Here is a 21,689-nt window from a genome sequence, read left to right on the forward strand (position 1 = left end):
TCCTTCCTCCAAGGGACTGTGTGAGGATAAAATCAGATGAGACTCGAAAATGCTTCCGAAACTGTACGGACACATAAGGAACCGTTTTAAGGGAGTATAGGAAATCAGGCTGGGAAAGGGAATGCAGGCCTGGTTAGAGTGTCCTCAATGTCAGGTAGAAGCAGGGGAACTCGATCTAGCAGGTAGAGGAGTGGCTATGACAAAGAGAGTATTCCAGGAAGGTTAAGCTCATGGTATCAAACATGGCAAACAGGAGAAGAGAGAGGCTGTCGGCAGGATGCCGTCCTAGGGAGTGATGAGATGACATAGTGGTAGGAAACAAGGAAATAAATCATTTCTACGGTAGAGACTGGTGTGTTGTTTGTCAAACCTGCTTCCGCTTTTCCTGAAAACACAGCTCAATGACACTTGAGTTCTGGACTATGGAAAGAGGCTGGAAGTGACTTGGCTGCTTCCAGGCAGGGACCATGCACACTTTCCATGTGGTCCTCCGCCTCTTCCCCATGACGCTCCATCCTTCCCCCTGTGCTGGTCGAATGCAGAGTCCAGCAGAGGAGTTGGCAGCCTTAGGGAGTGGCAGGACCACAGGGCAGATGGAGCCAGAAGAAGGAAGATTGTTCACCAAACCCTCCACTGAGCTATTGTGGGAACAAGGTGATGGGTGCATACTGACCAATACAATGCCCTACACTTAAACAATGAAAACTCTAGTTTACAAAAGGAGTTCATGTTTCTGATTTTATTTGACCCTTATAATAATCTGACCAGACAGATAACACCTCTGACGTACTCCTAAAGTACTCCAAGGAGGAGAGGTCACGTAACCTTCCCCACGTGGCATCCTTCTCTCCCGAAAGCCCTGTGGTCCAGCCCTGCTCAGAACCCTTTATCTCCACAGGAAAAATCTGAGGCATTTGTGATAAAGGACCACAGACATATGGCTCCTTTGGTTTCCAAGGCGAAAAAACAAAGACAGAGTGGATGCTAGATTTTATGATATGTCTACAAAACGCCACAGAATCCAAATGTGAAAATGAATAAAAGGCAGGTGAGATTGCCCCTCCCTGCAACCACCCACCTGCTGTGTTTCCTGGGTCTCTGCTCCCCGTCAGCTTTGGGAAACACAGGTGGGCAGTGAGGGGAGAAGAGCCTTGGGCTGAGTCAAGAAGTCTTTATCTGCTGTCATGCCAACCTCCCAAACTGAGTTTTTAAGCAACAGTAACTGGGACGTGGTTTTCACTTCCTCTGCGTTCTAGGTAATGGGTTCGCAGTTGGCGTCCATTCACTACACACCCTCCCCTCCTTCACCTTTTGTGTTATCTCCAGTCTGATACTTGAGTCTTCCCCGCTTAGCCTAGAATAATGATAAACGGAAGTGGAAAGCATCGCCTTGAGCTCCGTAGAGGCTGGTATAGGGTATAGGGTAACCAGCACCAAACTTCCACACGCCACAGCCTGGGGGTCACCGGGACACAGTGTGACGAACTCCACTTCAGGATACCTCTCCTCAGATACAAAGGGGCCAGGCACGCCACGTTCAGATTATTAAGCACTTTCCTCGCTTTTAAAATATAATTGCCCCACAAGCAGGAGGTAACACATGCGATCTTCTGCATTTTAAATAAAAACCCAAATCGCTCAGTTTGCCTCACGATCCGACCCAAACTTATATATCTGCCTGCCTTCCCCACATCCCTTCACACGCTTTGCCAAAGAACAGTAGAATGCCTAGTTCTTCTAGACGCTTCCTGACACTCCTTGCCTCTACAAGCCATCGTCCATACGATGGTTTCCTCCGTCTGGGACATCATGTTTATTTCCTACCGCTCTGCTTCTTCATCACCTTTGCTAAATCCTGCTGGGCCTCATTCCTCCCTCTCAAATGGACATTTCCTAAAGCACAGTCCTTACCTCTTTACCCCTTCTCCAAGCTCCCTTGTCCGAACCCATGCCTTCAACGGTGGTAGGAAGGAAACACAAGTTCAGATCCACGCCCCTAGCCTGACTTTTCTCTCTTTGTTAGCTCTGGTTTTCCAGCACCCCAGTGGCCATCTGCCCTCCACTAGCGGGCCATCACCTCAAACAGAACAGTTCTAAAACCAGAAGGTGAGTCTCATTACCAGCAACTCCCTTCCTCGCGGCTCTATTTCTATCCTAGATCCGTAGGGTTTCCAGGTTTAAAAGGGACCATAAAGCTGAAGCTCAGTTCGTTCATCTGCACTCCGTTCACAACAGCTTGGACAACAGTGGTCAGGCCCACCGATAGCATCACCATTCCAGACCTGGAAACCAGTCTCTCCAGAGGTGAACTGACCATGAACCTAAACTCGGGCCTCCCTCCTGTGTTTGCACAGGCTTCTTCCAAGGCCTGTGCTCGTTCTGTACCCACATCACTCCTCCCCAGCAGGCTCCTCCTTTCAGCCCCAGTTTGGGCTCATGGTGGCCTCCCCGCAGCAAACACTGGAGGAGCCTCCTCCCCGGCCTCTGCTGCAAGGCTCTCCTTCTTCATAATCACCGCGAACACAATCATAAGAGCAAAGGCAAAAACAGCAGCAGCTCACGCGTCATCTCGCTTCTCTTCCTTAAACCCATAGAGCAGGTAACCGGAAATGCGAGACTGTGAATTTATCTGACAAGAGGGGGTCAGACCAGAAAAAAAAGAAAGAAAGAAAGGAAAAAAGAAGCCATGGAGGGCTTCCCTGGTGGCGCAGCGGTTGAGAGACCGCCTGCCGATGCGGGGGAAGCGGGTTCGTGCCCCGGTCCAGGAAGATCCCACATGCCGCGGAGCGGCTGGGCCCGTGAGCCATGGCCGCTGAGCCTGCGCGTCCGGAGCCTGTGCTCCGCAACAGGAGAGGCCACAACAGGGAGAGGCCGTGTACCCCCCCCCAAAAAAAAAAAGAAAGAAAGAAAAAAAAGAGGGGGTCAGACCAGATGACTTCTAAGAGGCTTTTCCCAATCAGAAATTCTATGATTTTATGACTGTGGAGCCCATCTTACAGAAGAGGAAGCTTGGCCTTAAAGAAAGCCACACAACCAATATGTAGCAAAGCCAGACCTGGAATCCAGGTTTTCTTACTTTTAATTCATTAATCTTCCCACCACATCGTGCAAAATAGCATAGCAACCATTCTAACGAAGCAGGGACCAAATCAAGCTCCTACCCTGGGCAGAACCCTCTGGTAACTCCCCATTACTTACCAGGGGACAAAAACCACTTACCTGCCATTCAAAACCCCTTCCCACTGCTGTGTTTCTATCTTATTTCCAACTGTGGCCCTCCATATACCACTCCCTTCAGCCAACCTCGTATACCCACTGGGCCCAGCACATCCTCATCTCCATACTGTTTCTGGACCTGACATGCTTGCCCGCTCCTAGTAACTCAGTGACTCTCGTCACTCTCCAGAGCACAACTCAGGCCCCAGCTCCCCGCAGACTAGACCTGGAGACCTCATTTGAGCCACATGGGTCCCGTCACCGGCTCCCCTCATTTCATTTCCTACCACTCACGGGGCATTATGTTGGCATTTTTACCCCTCAGCTGCAAGTTCATGGGCTGCTGAGACCCCATCTTCTTTGATCTCCCCTCCCTGATTTCAGCTTTCACTGAGCCTGGCACAGAGTAGGTGGCTCCATAAACATGTTTGTTAGTTGGTTAATTGATTGATGGATTGTTTTTAATCTCTTAACTCCCTACATTTCTTATCTTACTAATATTTCCTTCGTGCCCAGCTTTTTAAATTACTTGTCACACCTATATCATAAAAAAATTACAAAGGAAGAAAAGCAAGTGTAAAAGAAAGGTCAAAAGCATTCCCGGGCTTCCCTGGTGGCGCAGTGGTTGAGAGTCCGCCTGCCGATGCAGGGGACATGGGTTCGTGCCCTGGTCCGGGAAGATCCCACATGCCGCAGAGCGGCTGGGCCCGTGAGCCATGGCCGCTGAGCCTGCGCGTCCAGAGCCTGTGCTCCGCAAGGGGAGAGGCCACAACAGTGAGAGGCCCACGTACTGCCAAAAAAAAAAAAAAAAAAAAAAAAAAAAAGCATTCCTTTCTTCCCTTTTCTGGTTTATTTAGGGTCAATCTGGGGTGATTCATGCTAATAAGCATATCTGCCTCAGCCTCCTCCATCCCAGGAAATGCACGCTTCCAGTGGGGAGTCGACTTTCTCTTGCCCTTTGGATCCTCCACTGGGTAGGTTCAACCCTATTTACCCATGATCTAGGCCAGTGGTTCTCAATCTTTGATGAATCCCAGGATCACCCAGGGGTAGATGCCTGGGACTCAACCCCGCCTCCTGAATGTGAATCTCTGGGGACAGGGCTGGGCAAGTCCACATGAAAAAGCCTTGCAGTGACTTTTTCATGCCCCAAAGGTTGTGCGCCAGTGGCCTAGCCATTGTTCACCATAAGCGCTGCAATAAACATAACTCAAAGAAACTTCCAGTGCTAACAGAGCTAGAGGGGACTTTGTTTTAGAGGTTAAAAACTCCATTTCTTTTTACCAGAAAGAATTCATTTTAGTTCTGACAGCAGATTATCTATCTTATTTATCCTTAACGCACTTCACATCTCAGAACTAAGATACTCCTTGAATAAATATATGAGTGCGCAAAGTAGATTCTCACTCAGGGAGCTGGCAGAGACACTTCCTTGGTAGTTGGAGCTGACCCCTCACAAGCAGCGTCAGATCTAAGATGCCCCGGGGTGGAGACACACCTTCAGGAAGCCCATGCTTTAAACACTTCGCCTCTTCACTATTTCTGGTCTTCCAGCTTCGATGAAAAAGACAACTGAGAATGTCTCCCGGGTAACAGTTTTTAAAGGTACCAGATATTGAGAGTCTATTATGTTTTTCCTATAGTCCAGATAGATAATACATGTAAATGTGTGTGTGTGTTTTCTAGGAGAGTAACCATGGCTAGGCAGAGCTTGAAGTTTGCAAGCAGGTGAGAAAATCTACCAGGGGTCCTCTTGGAACTAAAGGACCTGGACTCCAGAGCCTTCTCCGTATTGAAGGGTCAAAGTTGTAGCACCTACAGGTGAGCCTGGGAGGCCCCACCTGGCATCCAGTGACAAGAAGGGGATAAAACCCCGGAAGTATCATCTCCATGGAGCTGAAAGGGGAGGGGCACCCCCAGTGGTTTGATGCATCCTGGTCCAGCCCCTCGAGCTATGTGGGAGCAACTACAGGAGGAATCAACATCCCTTGAGTTGGAAGAACCCACCCATTGGTCAGAGATCTACACTCTCCCTGTGGTTACATTACTTCAGACAGTGGCCTGTGGGGGACTCCAGCTCCTGAAGCAGCAGCCCTGTGGGAGGTGATCAGATCCAGAGACAGCTGCCCTGTGCTTGGGCTCCCAGCGGCCTTTGTCCCGGCTCCAGCAACGAGGCAGCAGAACATAGGACTGAGTGTCTGAGTCCTGGGACACATCAAGGAAGGGACAAGCAAAGGCTTGGCTTCTCACTTTTTGGGCTATACTGGGCCTGCAGAGGAAGCTTTACTTAGACCCCAGATTCATACACAGCTCATTCAGTGCTCACACCCACCCCAGGAAATAGGTATTGCCATTATCAGTACTGCAGTGGTAAGAAAACTGTGGCCCAGAGAGGTCAAGCAGCCTGTCCTAGCTCACACAGCAGACGACCCTCAGTCTGACACTGAAAACTGCACTTTTCTACTACACCTCCTGTCGCCACTCACATGGGCCCAGCATCTGGAATCTCAAAAGGAACGAAGAATGGAAAGCTTTTGACCTGACTGTCTAAATTGATGGGCTCTTTGCCCTGGGTGGAGAGAGCCACCAAACACCCAGAGAAACAGTACAAGTCGGCAGGGAGGCAGGACCTGACACCACTGGCTTGTGGGCTTTAGCACCTTGAGACCCTCAGTCCTCACTCCCACCACCTGCCAGGGAACCTGGGACGTGTATGAGTTACCCTTTGACACTAGCACTCCCATGGGTGTGTTACCACGTAAGGATGCACTCGCTGACACAGCAGGGCAGATGAATCGGTGTATTGGATTATTGACCGAAGATCAAAACCAGGAGGTAGTGGGAAAGAAAAACAGTGGCATAATGTGATAAAAGGAGCTTCAAAACCTGATAAACCCATGCTTGGGCAGGTGACCAGGCAGCCAGTGGGCAGCTGGGGTCTGAGAGGCAGCACAAGAAGATTTGATCCTGCCTGTTCTGGAAGTCAGATGACCACACCACGGGTCACCACGTCTTGACTGGTGCTCTGCACCACTGTCAGAGCCTTTCGGATCACTCAGTAAATGAAAAGACTAGTCATTTCCATCAGACAAACAGCAGGACTCCGTTCTGTTTCCCCCAGGCTGAACTGATGATCATTTACTAGACCGACCCCATGCACGGATTGTTCTGGAGTCCTGCAGATAGGGCTTTATAGTCCGTCAGCATCTGTTCACGGAGCACCGGTTGGCTGCAAGCTCTCTATCAACAATGCTCCTGATGGGGATGAACACGATGCCCAGAGGCTGTTAGAAGTTCTAGACATTCATCTGCACTAACAAGGCCGCCTAGTTCAGCTGTGGCAAAGCTGACTGCCTCGGGACCCGCCTCTGATGAGGACCCAGTGGCTCTCCACCAGAGCTGCACGCCGAAGTCACCTGGGGGTGTGGAAAAAAAATACCACTTCTGGGTCCCACCCACAGAAACTCTGATGTAATTGACCTGGGGAGCAGCCTGGCATCAGGAGTTTTAAAATCTCCCCCAAGTGGTTTGAATATGTAGCCAAAGTTGAGAACCACTGGTTTCTGTTGAAACTCACACCCTTGGCCCCAAGAGACACTTGTTGCCAACTGGTACACCATCATCACTTCACTTTGGTGGCTTTCTACCTCCGGGGTCTAGGGGTGGCACCGGGGGTGAGGGAGTCGACACAGATGGAGATCTAACTATGCAGTACATCCTGTATTTGTCTTCCCAAATCACTTTCTGTTTTGCTTTTATTTCCGTGCTCTTTTTTCTTTCAATAAACCACACTCACTGCCACTATCAACTCTAACCTGTTGTCCTCCCTTTGTGATCAAAGTCCCAGCTGCGTATGATCTCATTTATTCTCAAAATAGCCCTGCGAGTGAGGAATCAGCCAGGCCATTGTTCTCTAAGGCAAATCAGGGACCTGCAGATCAAGAAAGGTTCTATCTGCCATGGAACTCATATCCTTATCGAAGTCAATGTGTTCATGGCAATTTCCAATTTACAAAATGCTTTCCTCTATTTGTTCCTGTGGTATCCTCACAGCCAGTCTGTGGGGGAGGTATTTTCATAACCAGGGTGGCCACACGTCCTGCACAACATCGGTGACACCTGTTCCTAACCATTGGTAGCACCTCCTTTCTCTCTCAGAAGTGTCTTGGTTTGGACAGTTCAAGATACGGGCACCTTATTTGTAACCACCCTCTTGTTTTAAGAGGGGTGTACTGAGACTCATACACTTGTTCATACACTCTGAACTTGTTCAGAGTCACTCGACAAATGAGAGGCAGAGACAAGATCTGAACCCAGGTCTCTGTCTCCTCTTCCCCATCCACATTAGTTGGGAAATGAGAATCAGAGCTGACCTCCTCAAACCTCTGTGATCTCTTAAACATCCCCATTAGAAAGTTCCCTGGACGGGAGAGACTTGGAGTACAGAGCAGGGCTGGGCAGGAGCTTTGACAGCGTTTTATGACCACATTAGAATGGACTAGTAAGTTGCCAGGAAGTGTCCTCTTGGAAACACTTGAAAGCCTGACTTGGCAAAAGAAGGTACAAGACCTGACATATGGGTGTTTGGAAAAGAGTAAGAAATTTAGAGTCTAAACTGCTAGCTGAGGACTGCTCTTCACTGCCATCTACTTCTGGGCATTTCTCACACGCTCCCTGAGCACCTGAGTTCTTCAACCATAAAACGGGACAGATCATCATCCTTCGTTCCTGAGGTTGTTACAGGGAGAGCAAACGGCCGCTTGCCAAGTGCTCTGACAGCATCACGTCTCAGGAGGTCCCTGGGAGCCACATTTATTTGTTTACATCACTTTTCCTGAGTGAACCAAGGCTCACGAACAAGGATGCTGGGGACCTGATGAGATAAGGTATTTGAATGCGCTCCCTGAGTCCTAAAACGCTGCCGTTTACTATTATTATTAGCAGCGGCGGTAGTAACGGATGATTATCAATTGATGTGGCACAGAATCGTATGTCCTTGAAACTCTCTGGATTATGGAGGCTTTGAATGACACACCCAGGGGACAGGCCACGTTCGGGGGGAAGCGTGTCCCCTTCTGTTGAAGATGACCACGTCACAGCTCTTAACTGGGTGAGGCAAGCCTGCCTGGGAGGCTTCCTAGAAACCAACCCGCTGGGCCTGCAGAGATCACCTCGGATACCTGACCCCTTCAACAAGAAGGACTTTCTTGGGCTTCCCTGGTGGCGCAGTGGTTGAGACTCCGCCTGCTAATGCAGGGGACACGGGTTCGAGCCCTGGTCTGGGAGGATCCCACATGCCGCGGAGCCACAACTACTGAGCCTGCGAATCCGGAGCCTGTGCTCCGCAACAAGAGAGGCCGCCATAGTGAGAGGCCCGCGCACCGCGACGAAGGGTGGCCCCCGCTTGCCACAACTAGAGAAAGCCCTCACACAGAAACGAAGACCCAACACAGCCAAAAATAAATTAATTAATTAATAAACTCCTACCCCCAACATCTTCTTTAAAAAACAAAAAAGAAGGACCTTCTTCTGACGGGAATCATACAGCTAAGAGACACGGCAAACTATGGAAATGCCTGATTCTATAAATCAGGACATTGCTTCCCTAACAGGAAACCGTTCAAAACCTGGGCAGTGTCTTTATTTTCACAATTTTTTTTTCAGCCTTTACTTGTCCCTGTAAATGATAACTACTGACCAGAAGCTCAAAAGGGGGGTGGGGGAATCAAAAGAGCTTTCCTATCTGATTTTTTTGTTCCCTCATCAATCTGGTTTCTGCGCTGACCAAGAAGGCCTGCCTGGCTCTCATGGGTTCCTTTCCTTTAGGGAAAAAAAAGCAAATGACAACACGGGTACTTTAGAATTCTTGCGGGCACTGGGGGCTGCGAAGTGAGCTTTCTATACAAATGGAGAAACCCTCCAAGCTGCCAACATGAAATTCAGAAGGTGCAGGTAGAATGGTCTTCTCACCTAGGAGCGGGGCAAAGGGCTCCTTTGGCTCTAAAAGAGTCAATTTGTGTTTCAAATATCTTTCAGGAACTTGACACCGTGAAACTACCTGCTCCCAAGGAATCTGAGAAAGTCCTAGAATAGCTTTCCTCAAGAAGAACAGCAAGACTCCTTGCTCTGTAAAAGCTCTCCGTATTCACTCCCTAGATCGCAGGCTTGGACGCTGGGGGTCAGGGCAGACCTGCCGGGCCCTGGGTCCAACACTGCCCAGCCTGGGAGGACATGACCTCTTTCATTACCTGGTCTGCCAGAGAGCCTAGAAATCCTCCCAGAGGGGTCCCAGAAACCAAATGAGGGAAACAGAAGCCTCATCTGGGGGGAGAGAAACACGTTGAGGAAAGTAAGTCTCACTAAAAAACAAATGTAGTATCTATGGATAATTTTGAAAAATAACTCTCCAAAATGAAAAAATCCAGCCGAAAAAATTTAACAAAGCTTCGTGGTAGGCTGGACCAAACTGAGACAGAGCAATTTCCAAGTGTAAGATAAGTCACAACTGCTTTATTATTTTGTAGGTGACAAAAGGTACCAAAAACCAAAAGGTCATATAGATCTTATACTTTCTGTGAAACTCTATTTGTTTAATTAGTTTGTATTAGATAAGGATCCTTTGGTCAAAACAAATTTAAACGATGTGTATATTCCCCATCCCTGGGGAATATATATGCCTTTTAAATTCAGCCAGGAGGCCCCGGACAGGCACCAAGCTCTCTTCCCTTCTCAGTTACCTGTGTATGTCTAGGGAAACTGCATTCTGCGGGTGTTTCCCTTTTGTGAAAGGTCTCTGAGCTCAGGCAGCCAGCCGACGCCCCCTCCCCCAAGTTCTGGCGACTCTGCACCGCCCCGGAGGCAACTTCCCTGCGCCTCAGGTTTCCCCGCTTCTGCTGCACGAAGACCTATCAAATGTTTCTTTCTTATTACGCTCGAGGACCGGGAGACGCTGCCTCGGCCTCCATCCTTCCCCCTCCAGGTTGCAAAGGAAGTGCAGCAGGTTTGGATGTTAGCCCGTCTCTGCCCAGGGAGCAAGGCAACTTAATTTAATTTTTTCCCCTGTGCCCCTTCCTCCCAGTCTGCCCCAGGTTACCCTTAGCCTTTCCTGCTACAACCCCGCGGAAGCATAATTATGACAATTACAATAATGTGGGCGAGTGGAGTGTTTGGTTTCTGCTTTGCCGGTCACAGAGCAGGAAAACGTCTTTGTTTCCTTTTGCTTTTCTTTTAATAGCACTGAGTAAAAGAGAAAAGGGGGATTTTAAGAAATGTTATTTTTGCTTTGCCAAAGGTCATATTATCAGTAATGCTTTCTTTTCTCCCTCTTCCTTCCCCTCACCCCGCAACTTTAGAAGAAAGCTTCAGGGGTCCAGCCAGGTTCCTGCCATCTCCCTGCACCTGGAGATGCCCTTCAGGGCAGGCCAAAATCGCGCCGGGGTAGGGTGACGGCTGGTCCTGCGGCGGGTTTGACAAACTGCCTAGCAGACTCTCCGAGAAGACAGCCACCTGCCAGACTGCACCTGACTCCATCCCTCCCGGGAGCCCCGAAGCAACAGAAAGGCTACCCAAGGGACCGTCAGGGCTGGGCTGCGCTCCCTGGGGAAGGTCCGCGTCCCAGAGCGCTCCGCGCCCGGGCACGTGAGCCGCGAGCCTGGCTGGAGGCGCGGCAGGTGCTGCGGCGCCGGGACGCCGACCTACCTTCACGAAGAGTTCGATCTCGGGGTCCCTGTCGTCCCCGTTAGCCGTCGCCGCGTCCGTCATGCCGTCGGCGCCCGGGGCCAGCGTCCCGGGCCGGGGAGGCGCCACCTCTGCGGCGCCCGGGCCAGCGCTCCAGCTCCTGCCGCTGCTGCTGCCCGGCTGGGCCCCCTGCGGAGGGAGTTTATTTCCTTTAATCTATTTCTCCAGCCGGTGACAGCGGTGCCTGAGAGATCGGTGTCCCGGGCGATCGCACGGAAAGGAGAGAAGCCAGGAGGGGACAGGGGGCGGCGAGGGAGAAAGGTGGGCTCAGGGATGGCCGGCAGGTCCTGAGAGCAACAAGTGCCGCGCGCTGAGAGGTGTCACCGGATCCGCGCCCGGCAGCGATCCCGCGGTCGCCGCCCGCGCCCAAAATAGCCGGCGCCGCGGGGCGGGGTCAGCCCCGGCGGGCGGGAGGGGCTCCCCGCGAGCGCGGCCCCCGCCCCGCACCCCAGGCCCTGCGGGGCGCGTGCAGACCGGCCGGGCGGCACCGCCACTGGGGTAGGAGGATGCCCTGAGAAAGGTAAAGGGGGATGGGAGTGGGGGGATGGAGAGGATGAGAGAAGAGAAGAGAAGAGAACAGAAGAGAGAGAAAGGGAAGATGGCTTTAAGCTTTACGTTCATTAACGAAGCATCAGTTCCTCCAAGTTACTCTCTTAGCAGCTTTACCCACGAGGAAAGCCCCTTCTTGCCTTAGGGATGCTCAGAGTGGGGAGGGGCTGCGGGTAGCGCGGAAGAGAACGGAAGGACCCTGAAAACCATGCATTCGCCATCCTCGTGCTGGATCAATAGAGTAGGGCTGGGGGCAGGGGGAGGCAGGGATGGGCAGGGGGTGATGTGTAACCTTCTGGGCTGGTTTTCTTTTCCTTTCATTTTGTCTTTTGCGTTCTCTTCTTTTTTCTTTCTTTTCTATTCTTATTTTACTTATTTTCTCTCTTTTTTGTTTGTTTTTTTGTTTGTTTGCTTAGTGAAGGATAATACACGCATGGGGCAAAAAATGCACATATTATAAGTGGACAGTTAAATAAGTTTTCACAAGCTGAACCCATCCATGAAACCAGCACCAGATGAAGAGGTAAAATGTTAGCTACCCGCCCAAAAGCTCATTCTGATCTCTCCTCTCTGGCTCTCCTCCCTCTCCAAGGCTCTCACTCACCTGGGGTGAGACTTGTAACAGCACAGGGTAGTTTTGCCTGGAATCTTATAATAAACGTAGTATATTCTCCTCCGTGTCTGGCTTCCTTTGCTCACTAGTACGTTGGTGAGATTCATCCATTCTGCTGTGTGTAGTTGGAAACCACCCATTTTTATTGCCGTAATTTATTTATTGATTCTTCTGTTGATGGACATCTGCATAGTTTCCAGTTAATGACTACCCTGGGGCTGCTATGAACATTCTATAAAAATCCTTTCACGATACGTGGACACTTTTCTGTTGCCTATATACTCAGGAATGTAATTGCTTGGTTCTAGACTATTAGAATGTTCTTGAATAAACATTGCTATGGGGCTTCCCTGGTGGAGCAGTGGCTGAGAGTCCGCCTGCCGATGCAGGGGACATGGGTTCGTGCCCCGGTCCGGGAAGATCCCACATGCCGCGGAGCGGCTGCGCCCGTGAGCCGTGGCCGCTGGGCCTGCGCGTCCGGAGCCTGTGCTCCGCAACGGGAGAGGCCACAACAGTGCGAGTCCCGCGTACCGCAAAGAAAAAAAAAAAAATTGCCAGACAGTTTTCCAAAGTGGCTGTACCAGTTTACATTCCCAAACTCCATTTCTTTTAAAAAAGGTGCTAAGTCTTTCGCATCTGGTACCTGGTCAACTTCTATTTGTGTTCTTTGCCTTCTCTTTAGCTGCGCTTGTCTGTGCTCTTTCTTGCCTTACTTACAAATATATATTTGTTCCACAGCTTTCTAAGAAAAAAAAGTAATCACTTAATAAAAATAAGTAACAGTACTTACTAGGTACCAGGCAAAAAAATGCTAAGCACTCTGCATGTCTTAACTTATTTAATCTTTACAGATAGTGTTAGTATCCCAATTTTACAAGTGGGGAAAGTGAGGCATAGAGTTATTTAAGTAACTTGCCCCTAGTCATGCAGCTAGGAAATGGTGGAATCAGGATTTGAACTCAGACAGACTAAACCCATGCTTTTAACGACTCTACTAACTGCCTCTCTCAAACTTCAGGCACTTTGGGGAAACAAAGGCACTGCCCTGGTCTTAATGTAGATTAAAATCTATTTCAGGAGAATAGTCCCGTGAGAGGAAGACTAGGGCTGCCACACATGGCACATGGAGGGGCTACATAAGTCAGCACCTAGAGAGATTATTCACCACAGTTGGAGTGGCCGGAAAGAAAGACCTCCTAGAGCAGAAGGCACTACAGCTGAACCTTCCTGAATAGTCAGGCATCTGATAGGCAGAGAAAATGGCAAGGTATCCTGACCGCCCTTTATGGCAGGCTGTTTCCCCATAAACTCCAAGTGCAAATGTCTCCTATTCACTGAAGAAAACAGTCACCAAGCCTAACTTGCAACCCTCATGGTACGCTATAGCTTCATCAAGGTGAGGCTTAACTTCTCTCCTCCTCTTTGGTTTCTGGCTTACATCACCAAAGCCTTTAGAGAAGCAGTCACCTTCATAGCTGTACATTCCAAGCCAATGACCGCATACTCCGGGAAGGACAAGGTTACAGAGGGAGACTGCTACGTTCGCTGCATGCCGCACAGACTCATCACTTTCCTGCTCTGGACAGTGGACAATATTCACAATAGCAATGTGAAAGAGGTAAATAAAATTAGATGCCAAAGTGCCTTTGAGGGTTTTTGTTTTTTGAATGAATGAAAGATGCTTTACACATGTGATTATTTTCTTGGCTATGAGCTAAACAACGTGTGGTATGACCTCTACTTTCCCTAATCCCAAACCTAGCAGAGTTAGCTTTTATTTCATCTTCTTCAAAGATCTACCACTTACTGAAAAAAGGAACAGTTCCCTTTTAATTTCTAGATAATACCTCCCATTTGGACATCTCTGCAGATGACTGATAGTTTTGATATTATAAACTTTCATTTTGCAAAAAAAAATATTTCTTCTTTGGTTATAAAATATTTCTGTGCATATTTCTAGTTTTTATTTCGACATTTTGTTTTAGTTCATGATAAAAAAAGACCTTATTTTGTACCCTTTCATGTCAAAGCATAATTGGTTAAGCAATTCGAGCTTTCTTCAGAGAAAAACACTTCCCTGATCATATAGACTGTACTTCTAATAATCATAGTTTCACAAACTTGTTGCAAGTTTTGGATAAATCCTTATTAGGAAAGCACTTCAAAAACATATTCAGTGCTCACTTTAGCAGCACATATACTAAAATTAGAACAATACAGCAAAGATTAGAATGGCCCCAATGAAAGGATGATGTGCACATCTGTGCAACACCCATATTTTTGTATGATCGTTGAAATAAGAAATTATAACATATGTGATTGGATTTTCAATATATTCAGATTTAATGATATGACATAAAGGGTGAAGGCAAAGGAATTTATATAGGTGTCATGTTTCTATACTTGAAGTGGTGACCTATGAACTCTAAGCAGATTGAGAAAAGTTAGGTATGTATCTGGTAACCACTCCTAAACAACAGCTATAAAAGTTACACAAAGAGATTACAGTTTAAAAAAACCAATATGTAAATTAAAAGGTAATGACAAGAAATATTCAAATAATCTAAAAGGGGGAAAAAGAGAGCAAACAGAAAACTAATACATGGCACATTACAGAATCTCACTTCAAACATAATGATATAGATAAAGTAAAAAGATGAGGAAAAATGCCATGCAAATGCTAATCAAAAGAAAGTTAGTCACCATATTAACACCAAACAAAACAGACTCCAGAAAAAGGAAATCATCACGAATAAAGAGACGGGTATTACATAATGTTAAAAGAGCCAACTCATCAAGAAGCTATAACAACCCCAAATGTGTATGTACCTAATAACAGAGCTACAACGTACATGAAGCAAAAGCGATAGAACGGAAAGAAGAAAAAGACAAATATGCAATTACATTTGGAGACTACAGCACTCCTTTGTTAGAAATTGATAGCACAAGAAGACAAAAAAATCAGCAAGAGTATAGAAGACATAAGTAATACTATCAAACAATTTGATCTAATAAACATTTATACAATATCCCACCCAAACAACAGAATACACACTATTTGCAAGTACACACAGAACATTCACCAAAATAGACAAAAATAAACCATATTCTGGGTTACATAATAAACCTTATTATTTTTAAAAGAATGAAATCATACAACATATATTCTCTGACTATAACAGAATCCATTAGACCAATAATAAAGATATATGGAAAACCCCTAAATGTTTGGCAATTAAGCAATACAGTTTAAGAAATTCACTTGTTAACAAAGAGGTCTCAAGGATACTTAGAAAATAGTTTGAACTAAATACAAATGAACAGAGAACATACCAAAATTTGTGAGATGCAGCTAACGCAGCACCTAGGAAGAAATTTATAAGTAAGTTCTTTTGAGAAAAGAATAAAGGTCTCAAATCAATAACCTAAGCTTCCACCTTAAAAAAATTAGAAAAAGAAGAGCCAGCTAAACACAAAGCAAGAAGGAGTAAAATAATAAATAGCAGCACAGAAATTAATGAAATTGAAAAAAGATAAAACAATGGAGAAAATCAATGAAAGCAGAAACTGGTTCTTGTAAAACATCGATAAAATTAATAAACTTCTCGCTATATTTACGAGAGAAAAAGAATATATCATCATGAAACAATGATGATCCTTATAAGGAAGTTTTCCAAAAATGTTCACCTTACACAGTACCAGAGTATATCATTTAGTTATAGGCTCTAACTTTTATGTACCTAATGGTATTTAGTTGAATCCGCTCATTCTGCCCAAGGTAGCTATGTATATAGGAGTCAGGTTGTTCAACCCTTACATTCTCTGCGGAGGATCTCTTGGACAAGCTCGAGGGCTTCAGGTTCAAGCTGAGGAGACTGGCAGATTTTGCTGACGGCTGCCGAAGCACCAGTCGTATTGTGTCTTTGAAGGAGGATCAAGGGAGGGTAGACACAGAGACATGAGGGCTTCCACCCGCATGAGGTCACAGGTCGGGCCCTGAGGAGGACGGGGTGGGTTGCTAATTCTATTCCTTCATAAACTAACGTGCTCTTGGGCGTGCTCAACATCGCCAGTGATCTCTGTCCTAGCAGCAACCTGCCTACTTGTGCTCAGCAAAGGGAGAGGCCAGGGAGTAGGCTGGACTGAAGCCAGGGGTCCTTGTCAACAACTGTCACTCATCCCACTGATTCACTCATTACTCCACTAGAGTTCTGGGGGTGCCACGCTCTTTCTAGAACCCTCTGAGAACATGCAGTGTGCATATCACTTCCTGACAATGAGCAGATTTAGCTCCTGCATTATTTCTTCATGGAATTCCTTCAAGGGTTGAGTCATGTCTTTCTCACAAGAGTGAAAGCTCCTTGAGGAGAGGAATCCAGTTTTATGTCTCTTCTGCACAACCCACAGAATGTAATGGCCCCCGGCTATAAACCTGCAAACAAACTGATAATATTCCCAGCACAGTGTACATGCTCACTGAATAAAGGTTGACGGAATCAGTGAATAGATAACTGGCACCTATTTTATTCACAGCCTCTTCTTCCTCTTGGACTTCTGTACTCATATCTCTCAAAGGCTGATATTAGTGAAATGGACATTACAGTGTGAAGTCTTTATAAGTATTCTAGCTTTGAACTGAAACACAGGAAAGGGTTCTGCAACAAAAATAATAGTTCACATTTACTAAGAGGCCACCATGTGTGGGAACTCTGAATCTCTTACTAGTTTGCTTCATCTTCATAATAACCCAAGGCAGGTGCTATTAGTCTCATTTTGCAAATGAGGAAGCTAAGACTTAAAGAGGTTAAGTAACTTGCCCAAGGTCACATAGATAATTATAAACAACACAGCTGGTATTCTGACCCAAGTCTCTCCATCATTAAAGCCTATTTTCGTAACCACCAGGATTTACTGTGTATGTGAAGTAGGATGTGGCTGGACGAGGTTAAGATGCTGACAGAGACTTAGAAATTGCTTATTGAATTGGTAGGATCAGTGAATGGCTGGTCTTAGATTAAGGAGTGACTGGATTTGGGGACTCTGGAACCCTAAGAGACAGCCAGAGATACGCTGAAAAAAGAAATCGGGACCAAGAAGTAGCACATCAAAAATAAAAAATACCCAGCCCCGGGCTTCCCTGGTGGCACAGTGGTTGAGAGTCCGCCTGCCGATGCAGGGGACACGGGTTCGTGTCCCGGTCCGGGAAGATCCCACAAGCCGTGGAGCGGCTGGGCCCGTGAGCCATGGCCGCTGGGCCTGCGCGTCCGGAGCCTGTGCTCCGCACCTGGGGAGGGCACAACAGTGAGAGGCCCGCGTACCCCCCCCCCCAAAAAAGAAAATACCCAGTCCCTGGAGAATGGAAAACCACAGGAGACAAAAGGCTAGAGAAAAGTGATCTCAGGTCATGTTCTGTTGCATCACCATGCATTTTTGACAGAGTTTACTACTCTGGTGACTGCCCTCACTTAATGGCAAAGCTCATACTTCAGTCACAGCAAGATCACATAAAAACACAGCTATTACACAAATGCACTTAAAAAACCTTGGTCCAAGGTAAATACATATAACAAAATTCCAGAACAACTGTTGACCCATATTACTCTTACCCACACATCTGATTTTATTTTGGCCAACAGGTTCATTTTGCCAATTGACCAGAGACAGCCTTTAATAACTCAAAAAATGGTGTGCTGTTAAAGAGAGTGAGGGTTGGAGAAGAAGCAAGGTGAGGGACACTGGGGATGGAAAGTCAGCATCTATACAAGTGGGAGCAGAATATAGAATGTTCTGAGGGAAGTGGGCAAATGTCCATTACCAAACAGATTACAGTTCTGAAAGGAAAAGTTAGGTGTTATTATAATGATTGACAACTAGAATCCATTCTTTTTGTTAAAGGGGCCCCTAATTTTCCTTAGGATTCTACACCTCCTCCATTCACAGCCTCTTAGCTTCAAGTGGAGTTTCAGGGGAGGGTAGGTGACTCGTGTTGGCCAATGGGAGCCTCTGAATCCCTCTGAGCACAGTGATTGGTTCAAAATGGACACACGATCAACTTGGATCCAATGAGATCCAATTCTGGGACTTCTGTCAGAAAAGAGACAATTTTTCCTTCAGCTGGACTTATGGAGAAACTCGGATATGATCCTGGAGCTGCTTGCGCTATCTTGCCACCGCTAAGATGGAGTCTCACTGAGAGTAAAGCCAACAGAGAGAAAACAAGGGCCAAGAGATGGAGAGAGGAGGACCATGTTCTGTGAGGGACTGGACCTCTTTGTGCCTAGAATTTCCTGTCCTGATGGTCAGTAAAATCTCTTTTTGGCTCAGACCATCTTCAGCTGGGTTTTCTGATGTTTGCAACTAGAGATTTATATCCACAGCAGTTAGAACCTGCATAAACTAAAGAGGGCCATGGGCAAGAGATGGTCCATATGACAGAAATAAGATCTCAGCAACAGAATGATGCACTTTAAAAAGGAGGCCACATCCTGAGATGAATTAAAAGTATTATTTTTAAAGGTCTAGTCCTCATAAAAACACTATGTAGTCTTCTCAGGCTCATAAGCTAAGATATAAGATGAAAATAAAAATATGTTCAGAAATTGACAAAAATACAGAGAAAAGTCCTATGTGTACATTGAAGGTGATCATAGATAGCTACACAATAAAATGACAAAATCATAAAACAGTGTCTCCAGGAATTGATTTTTTTTTGAAAGTCTTACAATACAGTGGAAAAGAGCACTGGGCTTAGATCCTGAAGTTCCAAATTGAAGACTTGGCTCCTGCCATTTTCTAGCCTTGTAACCTGGTCATCCAACTCCTCTAAGTCTCAGTTTCTTTATGTGTAAAATGGGGATAACTGTATCTTGCCTCAACTTTATGTAAAGTTTAAATAATTCTATTTATGAATATCCATAATGCAGCCAACATACTGACTGACCCATAAACAAAGGACAAAAGAGCTCTTTTCCCCCAAATGTATATCATTTCACAGGCAGTTTCTCACTTAATCCCTCACTTCAACCCCACACACAAGGTAGCTACTATCATTACTCTATTTCGCAGATGAGGAAACTGATACACACAAATTAGTCAGTAAGCATAACTGACCACAGAGCTCTAGAGCTGGGGTTTGAATCGGGTCTGTTTGACTCCCTAGTGTCTACTTTAATGATCTCAATAAATAAGCACTATTTAATATTATTTTATTATATTTAAATGCATAGAAAAGTGAGAGAAAGAGAGAGACAGAGAAAGGAAGTAAACACCCGGTTGGAAGTGAAAGCTGAAGATCAGCTACTGGAACATTCAAAAAGCAATGCTCCCAGGTGAAGAGTGGAATTTGTACCCTGTAATTACCCTGACCACGCTTGATGGCCTTCATCCTTTATCTTTATCTGACTGTCTGCCTGCCATCGTATCAGCTCTTCAAGCTACATAAGGAATTATTTCCTGACAGGCATAGTATATTATTTAGAAAATTACAAGTTCCTTCTTGGAAATGGGCAGAATTGATCTAACTGAATTGTTATTATTATTTTAAAATAATCTATCCTAAAAGTGGGAGCAGCAGTATAAGTCTGTTCCTCTCCTAGAATTCTAGGAACATATCTGTGTTTTCAGTCTTTCTTCCTTTCCGTATATTTCCTTGTATCTCTCTCTCTCTCTACTTTAGGAACCCAGAGAAACAGAACATAACATTTCTGTGCTTTATTACCTGGTCATAGCTAGGCCGATACAGAGAAATTTATTTCTGCAGCACAGTAATAAGTGGTTCTCTTTAATCTATAGTCAGGGAGGAAGATTTGATTCTATTTTTGTCATATATTTTCGCCAACCGTGCAATCTTTTACAAGCTGCCAGGAAGACTAACCCTACTCCACAAAGCTTGGACAGAAAATCAGAGAATATTACCTTGAATTGCTTCAGTTTTCTTTCTTCCAGGGAGAAGGCAGAAAGCACTTCAAATATCTCACTTTGGTTAAATTCAGCAAACATGGTTGGCTGTTCTGTGCCAGGCACTATGCTCAATGCTAGGGATAAATTTATGATAAAACCCAGCCGCTCGCTGTCCCACGGAACTCACAGTGCCTAAAACAAGTGTGGTGTGTGTGTGTGCTGTGCGTGCGTGCCTGTGTGCGCGCACGTGCGTTGCGCGTGGCGCGAGTTGCGTGCGCGTGCGTGCTGCGTGCGTGCCGTGCGTGCGTGTGTGCGTGTGTGTAGGGTAGCGGGGGTGCTCCCATTCCTCAGCCCGGCTAGTTCAGTAGATACAATGTGTTTTTAGGAACACAGAATCAAAATAGATCTGATAGTATTGAGAAAAGATGCTCATTACCTACATTTCTGTAACCAGATAGCACTTGAATCTATACCAGCTGCCTCATGAATGAGTCCTCTTCCACTAAGACTTCCATGGCCGGGGTTACTTTCACATTCCTTTATCTATTGAGTACCTATTATATGCCAAATACTGTTAGAAACACTGGATGTACCTTGGGGGAAAAAACCATTGTGCATGGCCCCTTGCCTGGTGGGTCTTGCAATTCATTGTGGGAGATAGAACACAACATGTAAACAAATAGATAGATGTATAGTTATAAAATTGCTCAATATTATCTGGGAATCTGGTTACAGTGCTAAAGAGTCACAGTGAGGAATGAGGGGACCTCCTTCGTAGGGTGTTCCTGAGGAAGGCCTCTCAGGGGAGGTGACATTTAAGCCCAGCTCTGAATGATAAAAAGGGGCCAGTCACTTGAAGACTGAAGGGAAGAGAGAAAGGAACAGCATGTGTGAGGGCCCCTGAGGTAGATAGAACAAAGCATTTTACGTTGAAGAAATGAAAGTCTAGCTTGAAATCCTCCATGATACCCCTATGTGACTTTGCGGGGTCACATTTTCACCTTTTCTTATTTAGTTACATTATACAACCTTTGTAATTTCAATACATTATTGGAATTGTTGGAGAAAATCTGCCTGGAGGTTTTCATTCAGTGAAAAAGTTCCAGCCTGAAGAAATAATGACAGCTCCACTGAATGTATATTGAGTTTGCAGCCGATACACTTTCTGTATTGCTCTGTAATGATGCGTAATTTCCTCAGTTAAATACACTTTGGAAAGGTTTGCAATGTACCCCCATACAAAAGGTAGACATTAGTCTAAGACTCCCTTTGCAGTATCTGTTTTCACCTCAAGATACTCTCCCACTGCTTTGGCTCATTGGCTGCATCTAGACCAGGCTAGGACATTGACGGGGCTGGGGGGGTATGGGGGGGATGGCAAACCCACTTCCAAGGCTGATATTTTATCTAAGTGATTTTATGTTTAAAAAGTGCATTGAAATTCATTCAATTACAGTGGAACTAATTCTTTTTCACCTTGCTCTTTAGGAATCTTGTAAACCCAACCGTTTGTCACTTTTCCTCAGTCATAAAATTAAGCCCTCCGAACGAATAGAGCTGAATATGGAGTCAGTCACCGATCTTCCGTCACATAGCACAGGGTAATTGCATCACTAGACACCAGACTTAATGCCCTTAATGGAGCCTCCCAAAGTTTAAGGCCCAAAGGGACAAA

At 46.2% G+C, this 21,689-nt stretch overlaps 1 protein-coding gene and 1 non-coding gene across 3 annotated transcripts in view; one reads left to right on the forward strand and one right to left on the reverse strand.

Moving 5' to 3' along the window:
- The window catches only part of CLIC5 (chloride intracellular channel 5), a 164,984-nt gene that overhangs the window by 97,513 nt on the left and 45,782 nt on the right, over positions 1-21,689 (reverse strand). The window contains exon 1 of one of the 2 annotated variants that reach the window (XM_032647615.1): positions 10,915-11,326. The exons of the other annotated variant lie outside the window; for it this stretch is intronic. Within the exon in view, the coding sequence (XP_032503506.1) occupies positions 10,915-10,977 (63 nt within the window). The 5' untranslated portion in view covers positions 10,978-11,326. Of the gene's footprint in view, positions 1-10,914; positions 11,327-21,689 lie in introns of those variants that run through there. 2 annotated transcript variants of the gene reach the window in all.
- Positions 14,292-14,397, forward strand: LOC116762948. Its single transcript, XR_004352376.1, has one exon. It is a non-coding gene; the product is annotated as a U6 spliceosomal RNA (small nuclear RNA).

The sequence above is a fragment of the Phocoena sinus genome, chromosome 11, assembly GCF_008692025.1.
Source record: "Phocoena sinus isolate mPhoSin1 chromosome 11, mPhoSin1.pri, whole genome shotgun sequence".
NCBI classification, from domain to species: Eukaryota; Metazoa; Chordata; class Mammalia; order Artiodactyla; family Phocoenidae; genus Phocoena; species Phocoena sinus.